An 18,424-nucleotide genomic window follows, 5' to 3' on the forward strand; every position below is an offset into this window, starting at 1 on the left:
TATAGACCACTAACACAGACCTATTCCATAGACCACTAACACAAACCTAGTCTATAGACCACTAACACAAACCTAGTCTATAGCCCACTAACACAAACCTAGTCTATAGCCCACTAACACAAACCTAGTCTATAGACCACTAACACAAACCTAGTCTATAGCCCACTAACACAAACCTCGTCTATAGACCACTAACACAAACCTCGTCTATAGACCACTAACACAAACCTCGTCTATAGCCCACTAACACAAACCTCATCTATAGCCCACTAACACAAACCTCGTCTATAGCCCACTAACACAAACCTCATCTATAGCCCAATAACACAAACCTAGTCTATAGACCACTAACACATACCTAGTCTATAGACCACTAACACAAAACTTGTCTATAGACCACTAACACAGACAGAGTCTATAGACCACTAACACAAACCTAGTCTATAGACCACTAACACATACCTAGTCTATAGACCACTAACACAAAACTTGTCTATAGACCACTAACACAGACAGAGTCTATAGACCACTAACACAAACCTAGTCAGCTTGTGAGCGTCTTCTCAAAGTATTTATTTGAACTAGCGACATGTATTATTATAGTTTGTCTGACATACAAGGTTATGTGCACATGTAAATGATGTCAAAGCAGGAACAAACAAACACAAAAGTGGATATTTTCACAAATGCACATTTCCTCCACACCAGTCTTGATCAAAAAAAGTACACTGACTAATGTGGTTTAAAAAAAAAAGAAGTTATTTCCAGGCTATCAAGCACATCTTGTGTGAGCTAAAAAAGGCGCCCACAGATGACTGGCACCTAACACCTCTCTCTGTACAGTACATACACTAACTGTTGTTGTTACACACTGCAAACACTGCAATCTAAGTAAGATGAAATATCTCAAATAAGGGTGATATTTGCTTATTTTCTGTCTGATAAGATCATTCTTCTCACTAAGCAGATTTTATGTTAGAGTGTTTTACTTGTTTTAAGTGTTTTGGTCCTAAATGATCTCAGTAAGATATTGCAGCTTGTTGCTGAGATTTGATGACCTATATTGAGTAAAACATGCTTGAAACTAGAATATCAAGTGCTGCAAAGCTGTGTCATCAACACTCACAAGTATAAAACTACTTTTTTAAAGTCATCATTTCTTATTTCAAGCATGACAAAAAAAAATCATGATTTTGACAAAATTGTGTCTCATAATTAAAACAGATGACAGCCAAATGGACTTTGCTGTTTTATTTTCAATGAAACAATAGAAAATACGGTACTCATATAGTAGTACAGTTGGCACAGTACAGCAAACTGACTATTTAAATATTTAACATGTGACATTTCTAACAATTTTGAACAGAAATAGTTCATGCGCATTCAGGTAAATTCTTCAAAATTACAATTTAAAACAATTTGGGCCGGGGGCCAGGCTGTATATATGCGCACTAATTGACTGAAAGAGCACGCACTTGGCGCTATGATGTCATGTTATCCATGGAAAAATGCATTTTTAGACAATATGATTTGCCTGAGCGGCTAGGAGACCCCGAGAGTAACAAGCGCTTGCCTTGTTGCCTTTCAATTAAGAACAATAAATTAGTTTTTATTATATATCGGAATCTGTAATTAAGAGTTGGACAATATAGGGATATCGGCAAAAAAGCCATTGTCGGACATCTCTAAACATTATTATTTTAATCGTTATACAACGCACATACGCGCTTTCATCCATTTCAGTCTGACTTTATAGTACACTAAGAATTATGCATTCATACAATGTTGCCCCCACACAACAAATATATATTTAGGGCCCGCACGGCCCATGTAAAAGGAATCCCAACGGGAGTCCTTTTGGATTGGGACGAAAGGACCTATTGTTTCTGTAAGGTTTTATTATTATTCTTTATTATTTTTCCGCAGCTTTGCGCACTACTTTGCCCCCCTTAACATGCTACAAAACTCACCAAATTTTACACCCACATCAAAAAACGCGTACATAACACTTTAGTCAAAAAAACCAAACCCCAAAAATCAAAATTGCGCTCTAGCGCCCCCTAGGAAAAAAACAAACTGCCTGTAACACCCACTAGGAAGGTCGTAGAGACATGAAACAAAAACCTCTATGTAGGTCTCACTTAGACCTACATTTCATAATTTCACATCCTCGGGCAAAAACCAACAGGAAGTTGGCAATTTCTCCTTCAAAACAAAAAATGACTAAAAACAGTCACTTTTGCCTCTTTGAACTGTGATTTGACCCCCTTAAAATACTTCAAAACTAACCAAACTTTTCACACACATCAGGACTGGTGGAAATTGCGATCTAATAAAAAAACGAACCCCAAAACTCAAAATTGTGCTCTAGCGCAATTTTTTGATAAAACAGAGACAAAACTGCTCCTCAGAGGAAAACACAGACAAAACTGCTTGTAACTTCCGGTAGGAACGTCTTAGAGACATGAAACAAAAACCTCTATGTAGGTTTTACTTAGACCTACATTTCATAGATTGACCCACTTCAGCAAAAATCAACAGGAAGTTTGATATCCCCCCTTCAAAACTAAATTTTTGTAAAAAGCGGTCACCAAACATCAAACATTATCTCCTCTGAGCGCGTTTGTCGTTTCGGCTTCAAACTACTACAGGAGAGAGATTGAACCCTTCTGATTGAAGGATACTTAAAGAGTTTGGATAAGTGCTACGGTTTTGATTTTACGAGCCTTCAAAGAAAAGAACCACTGTGCCGCAGCACCTAGGAAAAAAACACAGACACAACTTCCTCTAACTCCCAGTACGAATATCGTAGAGACATGAAACAAAAACCTCTATGTAGGTCTGACTTAGAGCTAGATTTCATACACTTACATCCTTCAGCAAAAATCAACAGGAAGTTGACAATCACCCCTTCAAAACAAAAGTTTCATAAAAACACTCATTTTTGCCTCTTTGAGCTGTAATTTGACCCCCTTAAAATACTTCAAAACTCACCAAACTTTTTACACACATCAAGACTGGCGGAAATTGCGATCTAATAAAAAAACCGAACCCCAAAACTCAAAATTGCGCTCTAGCGCCCCCTAGGAATAAAACACAGACAAAACTGCTCCTCGAAGGAAAACACAGACAAAACTGCTTGTAACTTCCGGTAGGAACGTCTTAGAGACATGAAACAAAAACCTCTATGTAGGTCTCACTTAGACCTACATTTCATAGATTGACATCCTTCAGCAACTTGAACCTGCCAAATATGGGGGCCCGACCAACGCTGCTTGCAGCTTTAATTTTAATTGAATTTTAAAAATTTATTAAAACCTGACACCATTCAGAGATACATGCCCCCCCCCCAGCTACATGTGCAGCTTATGACTTCCTGTGTCTCAGGTGGTGACGGCCATGGGGAGAACGTGGCACCCTGAGCACTTTGTGTGCACCCACTGCCAGGACGAGATCGGCTCCAGCAACTTCTTTGAGCGCGAGGGACAGCCCTTCTGTGAGAAGGACTACCACACTCTCTTCTCGCCGCGATGCCACTACTGCAACGGACCCATACTGGATGTGAGTAACACAACGCACCACCATTGTGGAGCTTATTAGTTACTTATTCACCTCCTTGGTGACACCTTCACACACACTCACACGCTGGTGTCCATGATGAACACACACACACTGTGTCGATGAGGGGAAGTGGACTTAGAACAGGGACTGTCCCACATGAGTCATGCCAACATTTTCCAGTCCACCGCCTCCTAAAGCTGCCTGCATGTGTTGTTTATACTCACACATTAGCTGCACACCATCATTACAACACATAAGAAGCTGAGGGAAAAACTGTACTGGAGAATCCTAGTAATATTGAAGTCCTGCACTGCAAAAACTGTACTAGAAAATCCTAGTATTACTGTAATACTGCACTGCAAAAACTGTAATGGAGAGTCCTAGTATTACTGTAGTACTGCACTGCAAAAACTGTACTGGAGAGTCCTAGTAATACTGTAGTACTGCGCTGCAAAAACTGTACTGGCAAGTCCTAGTGTTACTGTAGTCCTGCACTGCAAAAACTGTACTGGCGAGTCCTAGTATTACTGTAGTCCTGCACTGCAACTACTGTACTGGAGACTCCTAGTATTACTGTAGTCCTGCACTGCAAAAACTGTACTGGAGACTCTTAGTATTACTGAAGTCCTGCACTGCAAAAACTGTACTGGAGACTCCTAGTATTACTGTAGTCCTGCACTGCAAAAACTGTACTGGAGAGTCCTAGTAATACTGTAGTCCTGTACTGCAAAAACTGTACTGGAGACTCCTAGTAATACTGTAGTCCTGTACTGCAAAAACTGTACTGGAGAGTCCTAGTATTACTGTAGTCCTGCACTGCAAAAACTGCACTGGAGATTCTTAGTATTACTGTAGTCCTGCACTGGAGAAACCTAGAATTACTGTAGTCCTGCACTGCAAAAACTGTACTGGTGAGTCCTAGTATTACTGTAGTCCTGCACTGCAAAAACTGCACTGGAGATTCTTAGTATTACTGTAGTCCTGCACTGGAGAAACCTAGAATTACTGTAGTCCTGCACTGCAAAAACTGTACTGGAGAGTCCTAGAATTACTGTAGTCCTGCACTGCAAAATATGTACTGGAGATTCTTAGTATTACTGTAGTCCTGCACTGGAGAAACCCCTCCAGTGCAGATTTAGGTGTAGTACAGTATATTCTAATTAAATACTACACTGCAAAAACTGTACTGGAGAATCCTAGATTTACTGTAGTCCTGCACTGGAGAAACCTAGAATTACTGTAGTCCTGCACTGCAAAAACTGTACTGGAGAATCCTAGAATTACTGTAGTCCTGTACTGCAAAAACTGTACTGGAGATTCTTAGTATTACTGTAGTCCTGCACTGGAGAAACCTAGAATTACTGTAGTACTGCACTGCAAAAACTGTACTGGAGAATCCTAGAATTACTGTAGTCCTGCACTGGAGAAACCTAGAATTACTGTAGTCCTGCACTGCAAAAACTGTACTGTAGAATCCTAGAATTACTGTAGTCCTGTACTGCAAAAACTGTACTGGAGAATCCTAGTATTACTGTAGTCCTGTACTGCAAAAACAGTACTGGAGAATCCTAGTGTTACTGTAGTCCTGCACTGCAAAAACTGTACTGGAGACTCCTAGTAACACTGTAGTCCTGCACTGCAAAAACTGTACTGGAGAATCCTAGTATTACTGTAGTCCTGCACTGCAAAAACAGTACTGGAGACTCCTAGTAACACTGTAGTACTGCACTGCAAAAACTGTACTGGAGAATCCTAGAATTACTGTAGTCCTGCACTGGAGAAACCTAGAATTACTGTAGTCCTGCACTGCAAAAACTGTACTGGAGAATCCTAGAATTACTGTAGTCCTGTACTGCAAAAACTGTACTGGAGAATCCTAGTATTACTGTAGTCCTGTACTGCAAAAACAGTACTGGAGAATCCTAGTGTTACTGTAGTCCTGCACTGCAAAAACTGTACTGGAGACTCCTAGTAACACTGTAGTCCTGCACTGCAAAAACTGTACTGGAGAATCCTAGTATTACTGTAGTCCTGCACTGCAAAAACTGTACTGGAGACTCCTAGTAACACTGTAGTCCTGCACTGCAAAAACTGTACTGGAGAATCCTAGTATTACTGTAGTCCTGCACTGCAAAAACTGTACTGGAGACTCCTAGTAACACTGTAGTCCTGCACTGCAAAAACTGTACTGGAGACTCCTAGTAACACTGTAGTACTGCACTGCAAAAACTGTACTGGAGAATCCTAGAATTACTGTAGTCCTGCACTGGAGAAACCTAGAATTACTGTAGTCCTGCACTGCAAAAACTGTACTGGAGAATCCTAGAATTACTGTAGTCCTGTACTGCAAAAACTGTACTGGAGAATCCTAGTATTACTGTAGTCCTGTACTGCAAAAACAGTACTGGAGAATCCTAGTGTTACTGTAGTCCTGCACTGCAAAAACTGTACTGGAGACTCCTAGTAACACTGTAGTCCTGCACTGCAAAAACTGTACTGGAGAATCCTAGTATTACTGTAGTCCTGCACTGCAAAAACTGTACTGGAGACTCCTAGTAACACTGTAGTCCTGCACTGCAAAAACTGTACTGGAGAATCCTAGTATTACTGTAGTCCTGCACTGCAAAAACAGTACTGGAGACTCCTAGTTTTACTGTAGTCCTGTACTGCAAAAACTGTACTGGAGACTCCTAGTAATACTGTAGTCCTGCACTGCAAAAACTGCACTGGAGATTCTTAGTATTACTGTAGTCCTGCACTGGAGAAACCTAGAATTACTGTAGTCATGCACTGCAAAAACTGTACTGGAGAGTCCTAGTATTACTGTAGTACTGCACTGCAAAAACTGTCCTGGCGAGTCCTAGTATTACTGTAGTCCTGCACTGCAAAAACTATACTGGAGATTCTTAGTATTACTGTAGTCCTGCACTGGAGAAACCTAGAATTACTGTAGTCCTGCACTGCAAAAACTGTACTGGAGAGTCCTAGTATTACTGTAGTCCTGCACTGCAAAAACTGCACTGGAGATTCTTAGTATTACTGTAGTCCTGCACTGGAGAAACCTAGAATTACTGTAGTCCTGCACTGCAAAAACTGTACTGGAGAATCCTAGTATTACTGTAGTCCTGTACTGCAAAAACTGTACTGGCGAGTCCTAGTATTACTGTAGTCCTGCACTGCAAAAACTGTACTGGAGAATCCTAGTAATACTGTAGTCCTGCACTGCAAAAACTGTACTGGCGAGTCCTAGTAATACTGTATGTAGTCCTGCACTGCAAAAACTGTACTGAGTTTTTTAAAGAGTAAAGAGTATTTTAGAAAAAAAAAGTACTACGGTAATTTTACTTAATAAGTCATCCTAAACTAAGAAATTAGCAGGACTTTTAAGATAAAAAGAAGTATTTTATTTTGAAAACCAGCATTATTTCAATTGCTAATCTTAAATAAAAAATCCTGGGGATGTTGCAGAATCTTTAAATGTGAAGAAAAAACCCCAAAATATCTTATTTGAATATATTATTCTCACCATTTTAACACTTTTATACTACAATAGACAATAGTCATGCTAAAATGAAGATGATGGTGTCAAGTCACTGACTAAAAATAAGTAAATAGCTTGTAAAATAAAACTAGGGACATTTCTAGAAATGAAATCCAAAATCTTGGCAAGTGGCACATAATATGCAGTGTACAAACATTGTCACATTAATATATTATATCAATAGCAATATTTAGTGTTTAGAGTCCACAGATGTACCTAATGTTGTGGCCAATGTGTTCCTAATGAAGAGTCCCGTGAGTTTATATTGTGTCCAAAATAAAAGTTTGACTTGCTGTGTTAATTTGCTCCAAAAGCTTCTTGTCACATTGCTCCCCCTAGTGGTGAGGACATAATTGACTATTTTTACAGTTAATTACTATGGAGTGTTTGTAATGAGTAAAGTGGTATTCACCACTAAATATGTAGATGAGGTATTCTCTGAGTTAGTGATGGTGCATCTAAACATAAAGTCATCTCTTGTGTCTGACAGAAAGTGGTGACTGCCTTGGACAAGACTTGGCATCCGGAGCACTTCTTCTGTGCCCAGTGTGGCTCCTTCTTTGGACCCGAAGGTACTTTGTGTGGAAACATGGCCACGTTACACCCGTGTCAGCTTCTCCACCAACAATTGTGCTGCATACCTTTTTAGATTAGATGAGTTTATTTCAAAGGGGACAATGTAACTTGATAAAACACATGACTACACGTGGTTACAAAAAAGCCAGAAGGTTAGTTTTCATCCGGAGTCCCCTGGCCGTGATGTAACAAAGGCAGTAAAATTACAATTTAAAATAAAAAATGAAAAAATTCACACAATACATATACGATATGTTTAAAAAATAAAATACAACATAACATTTATCTCAGCATCAAAACAGGCTCATCTTTTAGTGCAGTACAAACACATTTCACGCAGGTGTAGGTGATCCAGTTTAGAGGTATATATATATTAGGGCTGCAACTAACAACTAATTTGATAATCGATTAATCTGTCGATTATTACTTCGATTAATCGATTAATAATCGGATAAAGGACACAAACTAAATTTCTATCCTTGCCAGTATTTTATTGAAAAAAAACAGCATACTGGCACCATACTTATCTTGATTATTGTTTCTCAGCTGTTAAATGTTGCAATTTATAAATAAAGGTTTATGAAAAAAATATTAAAAGAAATAGCCTCAGCGCATGCGCATAGCATAGATCCAACGAATCGATGACTAAATTAATCGCCAACTATTTTTATAACCGATTAGTTGTTGCATCCCTATTATATATATATATATATATATATATATATATATATATATATATATATATATATATATATATATATATATATATATATATATATATATATATGTATGTATGTGTGTATATATATATATATATGTATGTGTGTATGTATATATATGTATGTATGTGTATATATTTATATGCACTACCGTTCAAAAGTTTGGGGTCACATTGAAATGTCCTTATTTTTGAAGGAAAAGCACTGTACTTTTCAATGAAGATAACTTTAAACTAGTCTTAACTTTAAAGAAATACACTTTATACATTGCTAATGTGGTAAATGACTATTCTAGCTGCAAATGTCTGTTTTTTGGTGCAATATCTACATAGGTGTATAGAGGCCCATTTCCAGCAACTATCACTCCAGTGTTCTAATGGTACAATGTGTTTGCTCATTGGCTCAGAAGGCTAATTGATGATTAGAAAACCCTCGTGCAATCATGTTCACACATCTGAAAAGAGTTTAGCTCGTTACAGAAGCTACAAAACTGACCTTCCTTTGAGCAGATTGAGTTTCTGGAGCATCACATTTGTGGGGTCAATTAAACGCTCAAAATGGCCAGAAAAAGAGAACTTTCATCTGAAACTCGACAGTCTATTCTTGTTCTTAAAAATGAAGGCTATTCCACAAAATTGTTTGGGTGACCCCAAACTTTTGAACGGTAGTGTATGTATTTATATATATATATATATATATATATATATATATATATATATATATATATATATATATATATATATATATATATATATATATATATATATATATATATATATATATATATATATATATATATATATATATATATATATATATATATATATGTATGTATGTGTGTATATATATATATATATATATATATAAATATATATATTTACATTTATATATATGTGTACATATATATATATATATATATATATATATATATATATATATATATATATATATATATATATATATGTACTGTATATATGTACTGTATATGTATATGTATGTATGTGTGTGTATATATATATATATATATATAAATATATATATTTACATTTATATATGTGTGTACATATATATATATATATATATATATATATATATATATATATATATATATATATATATATATATATATATATATATATATATATATATCTCCAACGAATCGATGACTAAATTAATCGGCAACTATTTTATTAATCGATTTTAATCGATTAGTTGTTGCACCCCAAATATATATATATATTTGGGGTGCAACAACTATATATAACTATATAATATATATATATACATATTTGGGGTGCAACAACTAATCGATTAAAATTGATTAATAAAATAGTTGCCGATTAATTTAGTCATCGATTCGTTGGATCTATGCTATGCGCGTGCGCAGAGTTTTTTTTTTTTTAATAAACCTTTATTTATAAACTGCAACATTTACAAACAGCTGAGAAACAATAATCAAAATAAGTATGGTGCCAGTATGCTGTTTTTTTCCAATAAAATACTGGATAGGATAGAAATGTAGTCGGTCTCCTTTATCCGATTATTAATCGATTAATCGAAGTAATAATCGACAGATTAATTGATTATCAAATGAATCGTTAGTTGCAGCCATAGTATATATATATTTGTATACATATATATATGTATACATGTGTATGTATGTATGTATGTATGTATATGTACATATATATATTTTAAAGCCATGTGTGACTGGTGCAGGGTTCCATGAGAAGGACGGCAAGGCCTACTGCAGGAAGGACTACTTTGACATGTTTGCTCCCAAGTGCGGCGGCTGCTCCCGCGCCATTTTGGAGAACTACATCTCCGCCCTCAACTCCCTCTGGCACCCCGAGTGCTTCGTCTGCAGGGTGAGACGCTCCATAAGTACACATGTGACACTCCATATGTACACATGTGACACTCCATATGTACACATGTGACACTCCATATGTACACATGTGATAGCAGTTGATGAAGTAGATGGTAAGAACAATGAACAGTGTTGCACTGCAGGTGGAGCAATAGACATAACAATATTGATCATGGATAATGATAGTAATTACCTCAATTACCAACATCGCTTTGAATGCAACAATACGAAGCGTTCCTGGGTGTTGTTGATAAATGGCTTTGGCTTTGCTTAGTAGAGTTTTAACTTGCACTTACAGATGTCGCGACCAACTGTAGTTACTGACAGTGGGTTTCTGAAGTGTTCCTGAGCCCATGTGGTGATATCCTTTACACACTGATGTCGCTTTTCTTCAGCCTTGCCGCTTACGTGCAGTGATTTCTCCAGATTCTCTGAACCTTTTGATGATATTACGGCGTGTAGATGGTGAAATCCCTAAATTCCTTGCAATAGCTGGTTGAGAAATGTTGTTCTTGAACAATTTGCTCAGGCATTTGTTGACAAGGTGGTGACCCTCGCCCCGTCCTTGTTTGTGAACGACTGAGCATTTCATGGAAGCTGCTTTTATACTCAATCATGGCACCCACCTGTTCCCAATTAGCCTGTTCACCTGTGGGATGTTCCAAATAAGATTTGATGAGCATTCCTCAACTTTCTCACTCTTTTTTGCCACTTGTGCCAGCTTTTTTGAAACATGTTGCGGGTATCAAATTCCAAATGAGCTAATATTTGCAAAAAGTAACAAACATTAAATATCTTGTCTTTGCAGTCTATTCAATTGAATGTAAGTTGAAAAGGATTTGCACAATTATTATTTTAATTACAAAAGAAAAGCAGATAAAGAGGCAGGGGGAGGAAATAGCATATTAACCTTTTACATTGTTATGGCACAACTAGGTTAAGCGTTTAACAAGCGGATTTTTTGTGCTTCCCCCAGGAGTGCTTCACGCCCTTCATCAACGGCAGCTTCTTCGACCACGAGGGCCAGCCCTACTGCGAGGCGCACTACCACGAGCGGCGGGGCTCGCTGTGCTCGGGCTGCCAGAAGGCCATCACGGGCCGCTGCATCACCGCCATGGGCAAGAAGTTTCACCCGGAACACTTTGTGTGCGCTTTCTGTCTCAAGCAGCTCAACAAGGGAACCTTCAAGGAGCAGAACGACAAGCCCTACTGCCACGGCTGCTTCATCAAACTCTTCAGTTAGTGTACACGCCTCGGACTAGTCACAAGTGCGCGCGTTCGACTGGTCACAAGTTAGCGTACGCACGTTCGACTAGTCACACTTGCCTGTACAACCTCTCAGGCTTTTTGCTACGTCGGCTTGTTTTTAACGGAGATTTTATGCGGCGTGTTCAAATCTGTGTTGACTTAAAGGGGAACTGCACTATTTTGGCGGGGATTTTTAAATGCCTATCGTTCACAATCATTATGAGAGACACGCTTGTTCCTTCTTCCGGAAACAAACGCCAGCGTGTTTTGATCATGGCGAACGAAGGCAACTATTGTCAGGTTCAAACACTGATGACATTTATTAAACAAGACAAGAAGCAAGGAATTAAACAGAGACAGAATTAAATTTGGCTCAATTGAGGAGAAACGTCTGGGCTGTACTCTTGTACAGTCTCCCACCACGCTCTGACGAAAGATTGTACGCCTCCTCTTTTATTTGGACTTTCCCTGATTACATGGTGTCATGTTCAAACACTGATGACATCTATTAAACAAGACAAGAAGCAAGGAATTAAACAGAGACAGAATTAAATTTGGCTCAATGAGGAGAAACGCGTAGACCTGTACTCTTGTACAGTGTCCCACCATGCTCTGACGAAAGATCTTTTATTTGGACTTTCCCTGATTACATGGTGTCAGGTTCAAACACTGATGACATTTATTAAACAAGACAAGAAGCAAGGAATTAAACAGAGACAAAATTAAATTTGGCTCAGTGAGGAGAAACGCGTAGACCTGTACTCTTGAACAGTCTCCGACCACGCTCCGACGAAAGATTGTACGCCTCCTCTTTTATTTGGACTGTCCCTGATTACATGGTGTCAGGTTCAAACACTGATGACATCTATTAAACAAGACAAGAAGCAAGGAATTAAACAGAGACAGAATTAAATTTGGCTCAATTGAGGAGAAACGTCTGGGCTGTACTCTTGTACAGTCTCCCACCACGCTCTGACGAAAGATTGTACGCCTCCTCTTTTATTTGGACTGTCCCTGATTACATGGTGTCATGTTCAAACACTGATGACATCTATTAAACAAGACAAGAAGCAAGGAATTAAACAGAGACAGAATTAAATTTGGCTCAATGAGGAGAAACGCGTAGACCTGTACTCTTGTACAGTGTCCCACCATGCTCTGACGAAAGATCTTTTATTTGGACTTTCCCTGATTACATGGTGTCAGGTTCAAACACTGATGACATCTATTAAACAAGACAAGAAGCAAGGAATTAAACAGAGACAGAATTAAATTTGGCTCAATGAGGAGAAACGCGTAGACCTGTACTCTTGTACAGTGTCCCACCATGCTCTGACGAAAGATCTTTTATTTGGACTTTCCCTGATTACATGGTGTCAGGTTCAAACACTGATGGAATATATTAAAACAAGACAAGAGGCAAAGAATTAAACAGAGACAGAATTCAATTTGGACTCAATTGAGGAGAAACGCCTGGACACACTGTACTCTTGTACAGTCTCCAGCACGCTCTACCAAAAGATTGCACTCCTCCTTCTTTATATGACTTTCTCCGACCACCTGACCACCGCTTCCACTTCCAGAGGGAAGTGGGTCGTAAACAGCGTTGCCTTTGTTTACAGAATAGTTCAAAAGAAGAGGTCGTAAAATAGTTCAAAAAGAGTTCCATAAAATAGTTCAAAAAGAGTTCGTAAAATACTTCATATAGAGGTCGCCTGGAAATTGGGCAGATCCTTGGTTCTCTCCGCTTTGAAGTCCTTGGGTTAGAACAATATCTTTCTGTTGATTACCATACATGAGAGAAAATCAATCAATCAATCAATCAATGTTTATTTATATAGCCCTAAATCACGAGTGTCTCAAAGGGATGTACAAGAAAACAGAAACACCTTCATCTTGCTTCCCCCCCCCCCTACGCAGTGGAGTTTTACAAGCCTTACTCTTGGTAGGTTTCAAAGACAGCTTTTGTCTTCTTGTCAGGAACTCAATGTAATACAAAGTTTTTGTGATAATTTAGAAACAATTATTCTAACACATGGCGACAGCTGTTTCTAAAGGGAGGGGGGTCGTAAACAGCCGCTGCCTTTGGTCACAAAACAGTTCAAAGAAAAGGTGCCTGTAGCGGGGGTCAGGTCCTGCTTCCTCTCCGCTTTGGAGACAAAATCTTCCTGTGGATAACAATACATCAAAGAAACCGACACCTTCATGTCGCTTCCCATCCTACACAGTGGAGTTTTACAAGCCTTTTTGCTTGGTAGGATCAAAGACAGCTTTTTGTCTGCTCGCCGGGAACTCATTGAAACACAAAGTTTTGTGATAACTTAGATACAATTATTCTGACAAGCATTTTTGGACATTTTTGAAGCTGAATATACAGAGGATGAAGCGGCGCGGAGGACGGGTGAGACTTCGGAGCAGACGGACGCCAACGGAGTTGGGGTCGTCGCTACTTTGGCGCTGTAAATGTGGAACTTGAAGCCAAGCTAATTCGACATAAATGGAGTGCTTACCTAAATAAACCGGGAAAATTATAATATACACGCACAACTGTCCATCGAGTGAGTCACACTTATCATGCGTGTTAGCACAACTACAGTACATACACAAAATATGAAATAATACTTTACAGATACAGTAACATGATTGGTTTATCAGTCAGTACAGATTGGCGTCTTATCGCATTGTGTCGTGTATTACAAACTCAAACGCGTTCACCTAGAAGCTAACTTATCTCTTGCCGTAGTTAGCTTTTACAGCTAACACCGAATCACGCCGATGTGTTAGTACGCCAGAAAAATAGTTCCTCAGTGTTCTCTCTTACAATAACAATGTTGCTACAGTTTGTTATTAGGGACCGAGTCCCTTTGGAACAGAGGACCCTATTGAATTTCTAGCGTTTTATTATTATACCGCCGCCTCTTTGAGCTGTAATTTGACCCCCTTAACATGCTTCAAAACTCACCAAATTGGACACACACATCAGGACTGGCGAAAATTGCGATCTTATCAAAAAACCAAACCCCAAAACTCACAATTGCGCTCTAGCGCCCCTAGGAAGAAAACACAGACAAAACTGCCTGTAACTCCCAGTAGGAATGTCGTAGAGACATGAAACAAAAACCTCTATGTAGGTCTCACTTAGACGTAGATTTCATACGCTGACAACCCCCAGTTAAAATCAACCGGAAGTTTGCAATTCCCCCTTCAAAACAAAAGTTTTGTAAAAACAGTCACTTTTGCCTCTTTGAGCTATAATTTGACCCCCTTAACATGCTTCAAAATTCACCAAACTGGACACACACCTCAGGACTGGCAAAAATTGCGATCTAGTAAAAAACCCAACCCCAAAACTCTAGCGCCCCCTAGGAAGAAAACACAGACAAAACTGCTCCTAGGAAGAAAACACAGACACAACTGCCTGTAACTTCCAGTAGGAATGTCGTAGAGACATGAAACAAAAACATCTATGTAGGTCTCACGTGGACCTACATTTCATATATTGACAACCCCCAGCAAATATCAACAGGAAGTTTGCAATTCCCCCTTCAAAACAAAAGTTTTGTAAAAACCGGTCACCTTTTTTCAAAAATTATCTCCTCTTAGCGCGTTTGTCGTGTCGGCTTCAAATTAGCACAGGAGAGAGATTGAACCCTTCTGATTAAAAGTTGACGAAAGAGTTTTAATTACTGCTCCGGTTTGGATTTTATGTGCCGTCAAAGTCGGGTCCCGTCCATCGCTGCTTGCAGCTTTAATTATACATGTTACACAACGTAAACAAAGTATTGTTGATGGGGTTTGAAAGCATTTTTAAAGTGATTCAGAGGTAGAATTGATTGCTAACATTAGCTGCAATGCTACCCACCAAGAACATGTTAAAATGCAATTAAAAAAAACTACTTTCATAATGATTGTGAACAAAAGAAAAGTGCACTTCCCCTTTAAGAGCGCTGGCTGACTACACAAGTCCGCATGGGACTAGATGTCATATTTTGCGTGGCCAATCAGAGTCTTTGAGGGAAAAACCACCTCGGCGCTCTCTTGATGAGATGATCTTATGGTGGCTTTTTACCATTTAGTGTGCTTTTATTTTTCTACTCTAATAATACCAAAATGATTGACCTTTTTAAATATCAAATGTCAGCAGTTTTTTAAACTTTGGAGCCACAGGAAAGAACCACGTCGATCCTTTTCCTCACATCTTTATTCCGTGCCATCACCGGGGAAATAAAGTACATATTACTCTTTTCTAGTCGGAATATCTAAAAAAAAAAAAAACTTAATTCAAGTCACAGTCCTTCAAATATTCATTTTTCAGTGAGATATAGAAAGTTGTTTTAGGCGACGGATTTTACGGGGATAAAATACTACTTTTCACACACAAATTCCCCATTCAGTCCTATTTGTGTCTCATTCCTGTGAGAATCCTGCGTGCGGCTGAAGCCTTCAGGAGTGGGACTGGCTGCAGTGTGCTCAAACAACCACCAGGTGGCATCTGGGATCGGATAATACTCTTATCATCTCTTTCTATAATACTTTATCATCTCTTTCGGTCTTATCAGGTCTTATCTTCACTCACTTAAAGTGAAGGATGAGACAAAAATAAGACTTGTTTAAAAACATTTTTTAAAAAGATTTTCGAATTAATCGCGATTTTCTTAATTAAAAAAAAAATAGATTTTTTTTTTTTATCTGTCCTGTTCAGCCACTTTATTAAATGTTCATGTAGAATTGTATTCAACAAAACCAGTTTTCTTTTAAGCAATATAGAAATTGATCAGCGTTGTTTATCTATTTTATGGAGAAATGGAGTCAATCTGGCACCCAAAGTTATTAAAAAAGTATTAATTTTGAATCGAGAATCGATTCTGAATCTAATCACTCCCAAGAATGGAATCATGTAGTGGCCAAAGATCACCAGCCCTGTTACCTAGTGTACTAGTCAGTATTACCTAGTGTACTAGTAAGTAAAGCTAATACGATTTTATTGCTAATTTCCGGATCACTTATAGGTTTTTAAAGCTTCAATACATCTTATTTCAAGACAATTTCGGCAACTTGTTTTTTTTTGTATTTTTTTTTAAGAGTGGCATTTTTTCAGTGATTCATTTCAAAATAAAAGGATAAAAGGAACCCCTTTTATCCTAAAAGTGTTTATAAAATGCAGAGATTTTTTAAGAGTGGCATTTTTTTCCAGTGATTCATTTCAAAATAAAAGGATAAAAGTATCCTAAAAGTGTTTATAAAAATGCAGAGATTTTCCCTCTATATTCATGCACAATTTCTAGAATCCGGTGCGTATTTTGACTTCTTCAGTGTGTTTGAATACAAAAAAAGGGAGGGGGGGGTGCATGCTACCGTCGTTTACTGTAGTTTTGTGAACAATGTCTTTTTTTTTTTTTTAATGACAAAAACACAAAATATGCAATATTTTCCCCCAAAACATGTTGAAAGTGGAATATTTCATGTTAAGTAATTGAATAGGTCAATAAATCATAACATTGATTTTGACTTCATTGTTGCTTTTTTTTTACCAAAAGAAATCTGCCAAAAATTCTCAGGGACCCAAAAAGGTCCCCTCTAATAAACTGATTAAAAATAATATTTAAATTATTTTTACTTTCCATGCTGGAAATCTCAGGATCACCTATTGTCAAGTTATTGTCCATAAAAACTTTTAATTTAGTTTTTGTTTTATGCCTTTTTGTAAAAAAAAGTTAAAAAGAAAAATGTTTTTATTGCATAAATACACAAAATACATAATATCTCCCCCCCCCCTCAAAATTTCAAAGTGGATGATTTAATTTGAAGTAATTGGAGCCCTAAATAGGTCAATTATTTATAATGACATAAACAAATCTGCCTAAAATTCTCAGAAGTCCAAAGAGGTCCCACGAATAAACGTGTTCAAATATATTTAAATTAGTTTTACTTTCAACGCTTAAATCTCAGGATCAACTTCCTTTTACTCTTTCTGTAAAAATGATTTTTATTGCAAAAACACAAATGATACAATATCTTCCCGCCAAAACAAAATTGAAGCTGGAATATATTCCTCAGTGTGTTTGAATACAAAAAGGGGTGTGCATGCTACCGTCGTTTACTGTTTTATTCACAATGTCTGCCACGATCCACAATCCATGTAATGTGAGAGAGCTGGCTCTACAGGCCTGCAGGCTAGACCATAGTCCAGTACTTTAAAGTCCTTCTTTTTCTTTTCTTTTGTTTTTTAACCACAAAACTCACCGACGACGTCCCGAGTGCCGCGCGGTGGCAGGGTGGGCTTCGTGCGTTCGATGGCACATTGTGGGACTTTTTCGCCTCATTTGGTGTTAATGTGAGGTCACGTGCCAAAAAGTGTGTCTGCAATAAGGTGAGACTCAAACACTGTGTCGGGTTCAGGTCTTCTGGGGACAGAATTGAGGAAGACTTAGTCTGCTGTGCCGCGTCTTCTTCCCCAAAGAGGAAGATGACCGACTCTACATCCTGCTGATTTTAACTTAGAGTGCAAATATTACCAGGAATTTTATTTTATTTGTATCGTGGATTCTTAGTTACCTCTTTGATTGGGGATGTCTGCTTTAAATGAGATTAAGTGGAATACAAACAGTCCATTTATTTTGTGCTTGGGTGCTACAGTTTGTCAGCTGATGTCAGCGCCGTGCAAATAAAATAAACTCTTTATTTCTGCCCTTGTTTGTTTTTTTTGGTGAATATTTTCATGGTTGCCAACGATATTAATGACAAAAACAGGAAGATATTTCCATGATTAGCAAAGTGTTTTTTTTGTGTGAATATTTTCATGGTTGCCAACGATATTAATGACAAAAACAGGAAGATATTTCCATGATTAGCAAAGTGTGGGTTTTTTTGGTGAATATTTTCATGGTTGCCAACGATATTAATGACAAA

General features: G+C 37.9%; 1 protein-coding gene across 2 annotated transcripts in view; it reads left to right on the top strand.

Annotated features, from left to right (window-relative positions):
• LOC133648273 (paxillin-like) overlaps positions 1-18,196 on the top strand; it is a 68,630-nt gene extending 50,434 nt beyond the window's left edge. The window contains exons 8-12 of one of the 2 annotated variants that reach the window (XR_009825836.1): positions 3,388-3,561; positions 7,593-7,674; positions 10,117-10,265; positions 11,244-11,815; positions 12,176-18,196. Coding sequence is in view for 1 of the 2 variants with exons in the window: in XM_062044210.1 (XP_061900194.1) it covers positions 3,388-3,561; positions 7,593-7,674; positions 10,117-10,265; positions 11,244-11,510 (672 nt within the window). In the remaining variant the exon portion in view is untranslated. Of the gene's footprint in view, positions 1-3,387; positions 3,562-7,592; positions 7,675-10,116; positions 10,266-11,243 lie in introns of both variants that reach the window. The other variant, XM_062044210.1, reaches the window with a different exon arrangement.
• Positions 18,197-18,424: the final 228 nt, after the last annotated feature.

The sequence above is a fragment of the Entelurus aequoreus genome, linkage group LG01 (assembly GCF_033978785.1).
Source record: "Entelurus aequoreus isolate RoL-2023_Sb linkage group LG01, RoL_Eaeq_v1.1, whole genome shotgun sequence".
Classification (NCBI taxonomy): Eukaryota; Metazoa; Chordata; class Actinopteri; order Syngnathiformes; family Syngnathidae; genus Entelurus; species Entelurus aequoreus.